A 12,368-nucleotide genomic window follows, 5' to 3' on the forward strand; every position below is an offset into this window, starting at 1 on the left:
TTAAGTAAAATATGTTAACACGAAATTTGTAAAATAATAATAATAACAAGTTTAGATATAAAACAAATTATTATTTTAGATTTTATAGCATGTTTGATTACATATTTTAACTTGGTTATAAAGATACTATGTCATAACAGATAAAGAGTGTAGAGTGCATGTAGTTTTATTGATGTAATTGTGTTGTTTCTAACCCAATTTTTTAAATCGGATTTCAATTTTTATAATTTAATTGAAATCGTTTGAGTGCATTTGGAATCGTTTGAGTGCGTGTCCACGTCGTTTGAGTGTACACTCAAACACGTGACCAAGTCGTTTGAGTGTATACTCAAAAACTACATGGACAAGTCGTTTGAGTGTTACTCACACTAATACACAAACTACGCGGCCATATCGTTCGCGGCCATGTCGTTTGAGTGTACACTCAAACTACGCGGCCATGTCGTTTGAGCGTACACTCAAACTACTCGGCCATGTCGTTTGAGTGTATACTCAAACTACATGAACCCGTCGTTTGAGTGTTACTCATACTAACACTCAAACTACGCGGCCATGTTGTTTGAGTGTACATTCAAACTCTGCAGCGGCCATGTCGTTTGAGTGTACACTCAAATTACTGCGGTCATGTAGTTTGAGTATACACTCAAACGACATGGCCGCCAGTAGTTCGATGTTACTCACACTAACACTCAAACTACAGCGGAAACTCAAGCGACATGGACCGTAGTTTCAAGGTGTTAGTGTGAGTAACACTCAAACGACTTGTCCATATCGTTTGAGTATACATTCAAACGACTTGGCCATGTAGTTTGAGTGTAACTCAAACTCAAAGTAATTTCAAACGGCATAGTGTCGTAATGATGCAGTGTACACTATTTCAAACGACTTGGCCGAAAGTCGTTTGAGTGTAAAGAAAAATAAAACGAATCGGAGGGTTCGTTTTGGCGATACCGGTTGAATTGGTTGCTAGGCTTGGGCTTTGATGGCAAACTTGTAATATGTCAAATTTGTAAAATTTCTTTTTTTTTGAGTGGTTGCCCAATTCAATTTGATGAGTGCCCAATCGAATCACCTTATTGTTTCAGCAAAATGAAGTTTTGCCGTGCAGGATACGATACTTTCCTGTCTTTTATAAGTTGATTGTGAAGTGTAGGAATGGGACTTGACCGGTTAACCGTCAACCACACAAATACCAATATAAATTATCAGTTGCCAGTCAGTGTACATGCACATCTGAATTCAAGTGAGAAGTCTATTTCAATGAAAATATGAAATCCAGTTCAGCAAAACACCGTCTTACACCTAACCTGTTGACTTAATAAAATCAGTCAACATTTGCTTATTTAGTTTAAGGATTCTGATTTATATACAATTATACACTGTTTCAGTCTTCAGTGCACTTCCAAATCAGTACATCTCTCTTTCTGTGTTTGAGTGATCTGATGACAACATTCAGCTATTTTCTCTTGCATTCTATGCTTCTATGTTGTATTTCTTTACCAGTGAGATTGTCCAGAGCTAGATTCTTAGGAAACGAAACAGATAGACTTGCCTTACTTGCATTCAAATCACAAATAACTTATGACCCCTTTAAGGTTACGAGTTCTTGGAATGATTCTAACCGTTTTTGTGAGTGGGAAGGAGTTGCATGCAGTCGTAGACATGAAAGGGTGACAGTCTTGAATCTTACGTCCAAAGGCCTAGGGGGATCCATATCACCTCATATCGGAAATCTCTCTTTCTTGAGGTCGATAGATCTCCATAACAACAGTTTCCATGGTGATATTCCTCAAGAAATCGGTCTTTTGTCTAGGCTAGAAGTACTAAATGTGAGAGAGAATTCATTGGTTGGAGAAATTCCAGAGAATATCTCTCTGTGTTCCAAACTCACAAACCTCGATATTGGTTACAACTCTGTTGCTGGAAAAATCCCAATGGAACTTGGGTCTCTTCAACATCTTGTTGAACTGATTCTTGAGAATAACAAGCTAACTGGTGGCATCCCGCCTTTCTTAGGGAACCTTACATCTCTTCAAACTCTTGCTGTAGCTGGAAACAATTTTGGTGGAAGTATTCCTGGGACTCTAGACCGCTTAAAAAGGCTGGAGTTTATTTCACTTGATTCCAATAAGTTATCTGGTATGATTCCTCACTCTTTTTATAATCTTTCAACCCTCGAAATTATTTCTGTTCCAGGGAACCAACTAAGTGGAAATCTTCCCCTAGATATCGGTCACACTCTTCCCAATCTTGTATTACTTTTCATCGGAGCAAACCAATTTTCTGGACCCATTCCTTCTTCCTTAGTCAATGCTTCAAAACTCAAACAGATTGATATAAGTAGTAACCGATTCACTGGTGATGTTCCTCTTAATCTGGGAAACTTAAAGAGTCTTAAAATACTGACTATAGGAAGTAACTATCTTGGAAATGGGAAATCTGGAGATTTAGATTTTCTTCATTCTCTAACCAACTGTAGCAATCTACAACAACTGGGTATAAATATTAACAAATTTGGAGGCATGCTACCTTCCTCTATAGCTAACTTCTCAAACCAACTCAGTCTATTGTTTCTAGATAACAATCGAATATCAGGAAACATTCCTACTCAAATTGTGAATCTCCAAAACTTGATTTATTTGGATTTGTATTCAAACTATCTCACTGGTAGTATTCCTATGGGAATTGGGAATTTGCAAAACCTGCAAAAATTGAGTCTAGGTGGGAACCAACTAACAGGACACATCCCTTCTTCTGTAAGGAACATGTCTCAGTTATTCTATCTTGACTTGTCATACAACTTCTTGGAAGGAAGCATTGCTTCAAGTCTAGACAATCAATTTTTACAGAGGTTGGACCTTTCTTATAACAAATTTACTGGCGAGATACCCAGACAAGAGATTGGCTTATCTTCAAATTTAATTACGCTTACTTTAACAAATAACTCATTGATTGGGCCCATACCAACGGAAGTGGATAAGCTGAAAAACCTTCAACGCTTAGATGTATCGGAGAACAAATTGTCGGGAGAGATTCCTTCTGGGCTTGGTAGTTGTCTGAGTTTAGAGTACATCTATATTCAAGGTAATTCTTTCCAAGGGCCTGTTCCCTCTTCACTTAGTTCTTTAAAAGGCCTCCAGGTTTTGGATATTTCCCGCAATAACATAACTGGAAAAATTCCTAAAGAATTAGAGAAGCTCTCAGTCTTACGAAGTTTGAACCTATCTTTCAATAACCTTGAGGGTGAGGTACCAAACAAAGGGATCTTTCAAAATGGAAGGGCTGTTTCAGTTGTAGGAAACTACAACCTCTGTGGAGGCATTCCTAAACTCAAGTTACCGAAATGCAACATCAAAAAGTCTAAGAGAACGAAAATTTCTCTTACTTTAAAAGTGACATTTGGCGTACTTTTCCCATTATTATCGGTTGTGGCCTTGTTTCTTGTAATCTTTTTTACGAAAAGGCCTAAGGGAAAGACTCCTAAAGAACAACTTCCTGGAGATCTTAGGAGAGTTTCTTACAATGATCTTCGCAAAGCAACAAATGGCTTTTCTTCAGGAAATTTGATCGGTGTGGGAAAGTACGGATCTGTCTACAGGGGAGTTCTGCAGCAAGATGAAGCTTCTGTTGCTGTGAAGGTACTCAACCTCGTTGAACATAGAGCTTCCAAAACTTTCATGGCTGAATGTGAAGCCTTGAGAGCAGTTCGACATCGAAACATACTCAAGATCTTAACTGTTTGCTCAAGTCTGGATTTTAAGGCTCTTGTTCTCGAATTTATGCCTAATGGAAGTCTTGAAAGGTGGTTGCATCCAAGTTCAAATGGACAAGATCTAATGAGAACTTTGAACCTCTTCCAAAGAGTAGATATTGCAATTGATGTTGCTTCTGCTTTGGATTACCTGCATAACCACTGTGAAAGGCCTATCGTTCATTGTGATCTGAAGTCGAGTAATATTCTTCTAAGCAGTGACATGACTGCCCATGTTGCTGACTTTGGATTAGCGAAATTTCTCTCAAAGCACACTAGCACTTCCAACAAAAATGAATCTACTTCGGCTGCCTTACGAGGAACTATTGGGTACATTCCTCCAGGTATGGTTTCAATTTATTAAGAAAATATTTTCCGTACCTTCATTGGATAATGCATGTTGTTATATGCCTTAGAGCTTGCGTTTCACTCATATCAAGATTGTACGCCTAACTACTTTATTATGGATATGACAGAGTATGGAATGGGTGCAGAGGTGTCAAAGCAAGGGGATGTCTACAGTTACGGCGTACTTTTGCTAGAGATGTTCACTGGAAAGAGACCAACCGATTGCATGTTCAAAGATGGAGTTAACCTTCATATGTTTTCTAAAATGGCTTTACCTCAAAGAGTGATGGACATCATTGATATGCACTTGCTATCTGAAGAAACTCCAGAGGAAGCTTCCAAGCTAAGTCCAGTAAAAGATTGCTTGAGTTCCATAATCAGAATAGGAGTTGCATGTTCAGAGGAACTAATGAGTGCAAGACTGGACATCAAAGATGTCATCAAGGAGATGCATTCAATCAAACAATTGTGCATTCAGGTTTGAATAAAAGCTAGCTAAAGATGAATTTTCTTATGGAATCGTACTTCATGCACAGTTTTATGGGTCAAAGTGCACTTTCAGACTCCAACACTGTCCTAGGCAAGAATGAACTCAACCTTTCATGACTACTGATGTTCAGCAGGTGATGGACATAGGTAGATAGAAACTTCTAAGAATGCTTGAGGCCCGTAATGAGAATTGGAATAGCATGTTCTGTGGATCTAATAAAGGAGATAATGGAAATGGAAGACGTCCTCAATGCCGGAGATGCACTCCATCCAAAACATCATCTTCTTTTCTTCTGCATTCGGGTTTGATGTAAACTTGGTAAACCTGCCATCGTCAGGTCTCAGTAATCACCCTAGCGTTAACTCGCAAAAGCACAAAAAAACTACAAAAATCACCTTGCATATAATAGCAGCCGACCTATTCGGCATACTCTGTCATTCACACATTGCCTAATCAGCTTGATTTTTTTTTTTGAGCATATCGTTTACAATTTTGTATACCCCAAAGGGAAGAAATTTTTTCCCTTGGCACACAGCATACAATATGTAATTATGTATATAGAAAATTTGGCAATGGAGTGTTGAATGTAAAGTAGAGAACAGGACACTGGTGTACGCTTAATTTGTTGACTTGCTCGTCTTTGCACCATATATAATTCAAGACTTTAAGATACTTTTATTTGATATTAGTTTACATATATTGACTAATGTCTAATGTTCATACTTCATAGTCATGGTCTAGATGTGAAAATGGTGGTTCCCTGTTACTCACTTTTTGCACATTCATTAATCGACACTTTTCTTGACACAAGCAATGAAGTAATATGTTGATCTAAGTTTTGTCATGCCCTGTTATAAAATATCTCAGCTAAAGTCATTATTGTTTTTCTTTTTTCGTTCAGATTAATATCAATAAAAAAATATTTTCTTTTTTGTTGTGGCTTGGGTGATATGTGTTGTATGCAGATAAAAGAAAACAATAGAAGACAAGGACAGAATAACATGTAATAACCAAGGCGCGGATTAGGCTGTCCTTAAGGAAAGATTTAAGCCCCTTCCAATGGTGCGAAAAGGCAAACAGCCGGGCGCCTTCCTCACGGGATTCAATGGTTAATGATAGTCTAACTTTTAGACTGTAATAGACTACCCTCTGTAAGCAAAGAATATAACTCTCTGGCGGTACGGGAAGAAGAGAAGAGAAGAAGATAGAAGTAATAAAGACTTATCTGTTTTGTGTAGGTAAGAGAAGGGTGTATCACGACTTCTGTTTCTGTCTCTCTCTTTCTGAAAAGGGTTGAATACGCTGGTTTATGGAGATAGTAGCAGCCGGGACGATTTCCTCGCTCTCTACGAAGTTCTATCTCTCTCTGCCTCTGTATATGATCCCCTCTATAGACACAGCAGTGTTTATATAGAGGTGTGATCCGGTTACCAGATGGGAGAAGGAAACCTCACAAAGTCGGTTTCACAAAACCAACTTGGAGTAGAACTCTAGCAAACCGAAACATGCTGCAACACCAAAAAACCAGTTTAGGGCACTACCCACTAGAAAACCAGCCCAAGCCCAAGCCCACGACACGACTCGACTCGGTGCGGGGCGGGTGTGGCTTTGGGTGAGTCCTCCCTCCTAACACAAAAGCTTTTGTACCCTAAGGGCACACCCTTATGTTAGAGGTTCACCTCAAATACCTCACTACCTAGTGGTGGTTCACCAATGTGGGACTAAACAACACACAAGTATTTGAAATACACATGAAGATTCCAACAATATGCATTAATAACAAAATAAGGTTACAAAAAAAAAAAAAAAAAAAAAAAAAAAAAACATTTCTGCTAGAGTTTAAACACCCTATATACATCATTTCAGAAAGCTGTAGCAGGTTTTTAGCTAGGTCCACAATTCTAGAGAGAAATGGAACCCTGTTGTCCCACCATTACCTGCTGTCCATATTCATTGAAGCTCCTTTACTGCCACATACGCCGGCAGCAAAGTTGGCCACTCTCCAAGAGCAAAGTTGGTCTAACTTTTCAGCTTTCAGCCAAAGTCATGGCATAATGTGATTAAATTTTGATTTCAAATTTTTGGTGATGTAGCAGAGTTTTTGCTCGAGTTTGCATAGCATTACGCAGTGTATTTTAAGCATAACCATCAACTACCGGCCAACTGGCCTGGCCAAGCCAAGAAACTATACCAAGCAAATCCTTTTCAGCTTTTTACACGAATTTTCTAGTTTTCATGAGTTCATGGAATAGTTAAAAACAGAAAAAAGAACTGACGGTGACTTCATGTCTTCCAAAGAAAAAAGACATGGACCGGAAAAGAAATTAGATGTGACCTATATGATATGATGCACTGACTAAAATTACAACTATTTCAAACTTCAAAGTAGTCATGTCCTAGCAATAATAATTAATTAGAAATATGTTATATCAAGCAACAAAGTCAAATTAGAAATATGTTATATCTAGGGCTGTCAATGGATCCGTTTGGTTCGAGTTTTGGAAAATCCAAATCCAAACCGATAATAAAGTTAGGAATCTAAACCAAACCAAACCGATAAGAAAATTGAGAATCCGAAACCAAAACGAACTGGTAAGAAATATTACAAACCGAATCCAAACCGACTCGAATCGAAAACTATAAAATCAATTAAATCTTAAATTAAATAAATTAATTTCAAACACATAATTGATAAACATATACAAAATTAATCATAAATATTATTAAAATATCATCTTATCGGTTCGGGTTTATATCAGTTCGGTGGAGGGCAAACCCAAAACCAAATCAATATTTTATCGGTTCGATTCAGTTTCGGGTCGGTAAAAATAAATCAAATTATCCAACCCAAACTATTTTTTATCGGTTTGGTTCGGATCGGTTATCGGGTTATCGAAACCTATTCAGCCCTAGTCATGTCTTCACAAGGCACAACTACAAAGTTTGGAGCATTCACCTTTTATAGCTTTAATATATAAGTAGTCTTTTAATCAACAAGTAGATTTTCCAACAGAGTTGTCCTGAGTTTAAAAGTTCAATGATGAGTGTATTCAGATTTTTTCTCTTACATTCAATCTTTCTCTGTTGCATTTCTCTATCAGTTAAATTGTCCACAGCCAACATCTTAGGAAATGAAACAGATAAGCTTGCCTTACTAGCATTCAAATCTCAAATAACCCAAGACCCTTTCGAGGCTATGCGTTCATGGAACGGTTCTTACCATTTCTGTGAGTGGGAAGGAGTTAGATGCAGTAGGCGACATCAAAGGGTGACCGCCTTGATAATTCGCAGCAAAGCTTTAGCCGGCACCATATCTCCCCAGATTGGAAACCTCTCTTTCTTGAGGACACTAAACCTCTACAACAACAGCTTCCATGGTGAAATTCCTCCAGAGTTTGGTAAGTTGTTCAGGCTGAAAGACCTCTTTGTGAGTGCTAATTCTTTAGTAGGAGAAATACCAGTTAGTATGTCCAACTGTTCCAGCCTTATGGCACTCTTTCTAAATGAAAACAATCTTGTTGGTAAGATACCTATGGAACTTGGGTCCCTTTCAAAGCTTGTTAACTTGACTCTTCATTCTAACAAGCTAACTGGTGGTATCCCTCCTTCCTTGGGCAACTTAACATCTCTTCAATTTCTTTCTATGTCTGTTAATAATTTTGGTGGAAGTGTCCCGAGTACTCTAGGACAATTGAAAAGCCTCAAAGCTATTGCACTTGGTCAATGTAAGTTATCTGGCTTGTTTCCTCCCTCCATTTTTAATACCTCAACTTTAGAAATTGTTTCCATTGAGTTGAATTACCTTACTGGGGAACTTCCAAATGGCCTTGTGCTTCCCAGTCTTAGATTGTTTTTAATGGGGGGCAACGAATTTTCCGGAGCCATTCCTAGTTCTTTATTCAATTCATCGCAACTCATAAGGATTGATATGGGTTTTAACAATTTTAGTGGAAAAGTTCCTCTGAGTGTGGGAAATCTACAAAATCTTAATTATTTGGGCATGCAAGGAAACAGTCTGGGAAGTGAGAAATCTGGGGATTTAGATTTCTTCACTTCTCTATCCAATTGTACCAGTCTACAAATTCTACTTGTCAGCACCAATCAGTTTGGAGGTACTATACCACTCTCAATTGGTAATTTGCCAAACCAACTCAGTGAAATGTATCTAGGAGCTAATCGGTTATCTGGAAACATTCGCCGGAGATAGGAAATCTCCAAAACTTAACCCTTATAGACTTGCATGGGAACTCCTTGACTGGTAGTATACCCATGGCAATTGGAAAGCTACAAAACTACAAAAGCTATATCTATTTGAAAACCAACTGTCAGGACAGCTCCCTTCCTCCCTAAGGAACCTGCCACAATTGTTCTTTCTTGATATGTCGCTCAATTTTTGGAAGGAACTATTGCACCAAGTCTAGCTCAATCTATGCAAACATTGCTCTTTTCTTATAACAATTTTACCGGCACCATACCAGGGCGAGAAATTGGTCTATCTTCTCTTACGCATTACACTTAATATGTCACATAATGCGTTCATTGGGTCCATACCAACCGAAGTAGGTAATTTGAAGAGTCTTCAAGGTTTAGATGTTTCTGAGAACAGAATGTCTGGCGAAATACCCAGCCAACTGGGCGATTGTTCAAGTTTGGAGTACCTCTATATTCAGGGGAATTTTTTCCAAGGACCCCTTCCCAATTCTCTTACTACTTTGAAAGGCCTTCAAGTTATGGATGTTTCACGCAACAACATAACTGGTCAAATTCCTGAAGGATTAGAGAACCTCGCCTTACAGAAACTAAACCTTTCTTTCAATAACCTTGAAGGTGAGGTACCAATAGATGGAATCTTTTCAAATGCAAGTGCATTTTCAGTTGATGGAAATGAAAAGATCTGTGGGGGCATTTCTGCACTTCAGTTACCTATATGCTACAATCAAAGTTCTAAGAAACATGGAATACCTCTTTCGTTGAAAGTGATACTTGGTGTACTTGCACCATCGCTATTGCTTGTGGCATTGTTCGTTGTAATCTGCTTGAGAAAAAAGCCAAAAACAAAATATTTTCCTGAGCAATTACTGGGAGATCTTAAGAGAGTTTCTTACAATGATCTCCATAAAGCAACAGATGGATTTTCTTCTGCAAATTTGGTTGGTATGGGAAGTTATGGATCTGTCTACAAAGGAATTCTTCGTCCAAATGAAGATCCTATTGCAGTGAAGGTACTTAACCTCAGGGAACATGGAGCTTCCAAGAGTTTCATGGTGGAATGTGAAGCATTGAGAGGAGTTCGACATCGAAATCTTCTCAATATCATAACAGTTTGCTCTAGTGTAGATTTCAATGGTAATGATTTCAAAGCCCTCGTTTTTACATTCATGCCTAAGGGAAGTCTAGAAAGTTGGTTGCATCCAAGTTCAGATGGACAAATGCAGCCAGAACGGTTAAACTTTCACCAAAGACTAAATATAGCAATCGATATTGCTTCTGCTTTGGATTATCTTCACAATCAATGTGAAAGACCTATCGTGCATTGTGATCTCAAGGCAAGCAACGTTCTTCTTGGCAATGACTTGACTGCTTATGTATGTGACTTTGGCTTAGCAAAATTCCTTTCTAAGAACAATAGGACTTCCAACAGAAATGATACTAATTCGATTGCTCTGAGAGGAACTATCGGCTACATTCCTCCGGGTATGTTTTCATTAGCTATTGTAATTTCATTATTTTCTAACAAAAAATATATCTTAAACGTACATAACACAATCTGAATTTTTACTCAAATCTGATTTCTATGCTTAACAAGTCTATAACTGGGTGGATTCCAGAGTATGCCATGGGAGCAGAGGTGACTACATATGGGGATGTTTACAGTTACGGTGTACTTTTGCTAGAAATGTTCACAGGGAAGAGACCAACGGATGACATGTTCAGGGATGGTCTCAGCCTTCCTAAATTTTCTAAAATGGCTTTACCTCACGAGGTCATGAACATCATAGATATGCACTTGATAACCAAGGAAAGTCGTACCAAAGCTGCCAACTCAGTAAATGGAATCAGAGAATACCTTATTTCTATACTGAGAATCGGAGTAATATGTTCAGAGGATCAAATGACTGAGAGGATGGAGATTCAAGATGTTCTCAAGGAGATGCACTTAATCAAAGAAAATTTTCTCTCTGGTAGGAAGTGATGACTAAAGATGAAGTTTCATATAGGTGTGATTTTCGTATTCTAGATACTCTAAATATGATTAGTCCTATCACTATTCCTGTTATTCTTTTTTCTGGGTGTCCAATGTCATGTGACTCGAGTTACTTTACTTTCCTTCCATTTTCAGTTCATCGGAGCAAATGAAAATCAATTGGACAAGAAAATTGGTTATTTTCCTACTGAAGTCGTATGATTGGGAAGAATGTTGCCAATGTTAATGTTATTTTTTCAATTTGAGCATCGAATTTCAATTTTGTGACAAGATACTTCTCAAAATAGAAGTTCAATAGGCCATTCAAAGTACAAAGACGTCAGAGCAAATTTTGGCTTATGTAAGGCATAATTGGCCATGTACACCTATTGCGTGTCAGTGTGTGGTATATATATTGGTATACCCTGAATCGAGTTCATTTCTATCTACATGCAGCTTCTGAAGCATTCAAATTCTAACGTAGAGTTTACTTCCAGATTCCGGAGATGCTTCTAATTGACAGCGTTCAAATATTATTTTAGTAATTCTTCCATATTAAACTTCACGACAGAGCTAGAATTTCATATTTAAGGACGTACTGCTATAACTATTGCAAAGGTAACTAAGATGAACGAGTAGAAGGAGGTATAGAGTGGGATGCTGCAGTTCTAGACTGGATTGGAATTTCAAACCATGTCATTGTTTACAATAACGGTGTCCAAAGTCAGCCAACTCTTTTAGGATTTTGGCATCTACTTCACTTAAGTGGGTCTAACTGTTGACTGATGTAGTAGCTCCATGAACCAGAGAAACTAAATGTTGAAAATTTCCAACGGATTTTTTCAAATGCTGAACTGTCCGCCCTCATTAAATTTGGGTACTAAATTCTCACTCGCCATCCATATCGTCATATCGATCAAATTAAGGGCCCTCATATTAAATGGTCTAAATGCTGACATACCACTTTTAACTGAAAACACTACAAACAAAATTGGACTCTTTGAATTTGATCTTAAGAGCAGATTACCGATGCCCTTGACGTGTTTTCTCATCCTCCATTGAAATGCATTTAACATAACTTATCGTTTATAATCGTGTATTACAGCAGAAGTCTTAATCGGTGAAATTCTTCCTTGGGCGTATTTTTCACTCACGTACCCCAGGCATGTAGATATGATCATATGAGACAATAGTGTTAGAGATTTGCACATGCTTGTAGCTAAATAGCAAGAGCTGCATGATTCTTTCAGAAGTGTCTTGGGGTGTACTGTAAAATATTTTGGCAAATGGCTAATCAACTTTCTTGACTTGGGAGTTTGTTGAGTAGGGAGTATGTAGTGAACTGAAGAAAAGAAGGGATATGGGCATGGCATATATGGCTGGTTGAGGAACAGAGCAGAAATATAAGAATATATACCCAAATAAGAATATTTAGTGTATGCCTATTAATGACTTTAATGGCCTGTGCACCTTGAGTCACAGAAGTGGTCTTTCCATGTATTCACTGGAAGTTTCTCATGCATATATGGGGAGAGTCCGGAGAGAAGTTGCCTGGTCTGAAGATTTTTCTAATTTGAAGTAAGCTATGGGAAACC

General features: G+C 38.0%; 1 protein-coding gene across 1 annotated transcript; it reads left to right on the top strand.

Moving 5' to 3' along the window:
• Positions 1–1,366: 1,366 nt before the first annotated feature.
• LOC147484638 (putative receptor-like protein kinase At3g47110) lies at positions 1,367–10,966 on the top strand. The gene is made up of 6 exons (XM_086579783.1): positions 1,367–4,095; positions 4,228–4,577; positions 5,828–5,894; positions 7,691–8,679; positions 9,068–10,283; positions 10,418–10,966. The coding sequence occupies exons 1-6, from the start codon at positions 1,443–1,445 to the stop codon at positions 10,780–10,782; spliced, it is 5,640 nt and encodes a 1,879-aa protein (XP_086435909.1). The 5' UTR covers positions 1,367–1,442; the 3' UTR covers positions 10,783–10,966.
• Positions 10,967–12,368: the final 1,402 nt, after the last annotated feature.

Source organism: Coptis chinensis, chromosome 8, assembly GCF_015680905.1.
Source record: "Coptis chinensis isolate HL-2020 chromosome 8, ASM1568090v1, whole genome shotgun sequence".
NCBI classification, from domain to species: domain Eukaryota; kingdom Viridiplantae; phylum Streptophyta; class Magnoliopsida; order Ranunculales; family Ranunculaceae; genus Coptis; species Coptis chinensis.

Bases quoted from the DNA above. Each gene is read 5' to 3' on its own strand.
- LOC147484638 (XM_086579783.1), top strand. From the start codon at position 1,443: ATGACAACATTCAGCTATTTTCTCTTGCATTCTATGCTTCTATGTTGT. The intron at 4,096-4,227 runs GTATGGTTTCAA...TGGATATGACAG, and splicing joins TATTGGGTACATTCCTCCAG to AGTATGGAATGGGTGCAGAG. The intron at 8,680-9,067 runs GTCAGCACCAAT...GCACCATACCAG, and splicing joins CCAGTCTACAAATTCTACTT to GGCGAGAAATTGGTCTATCT.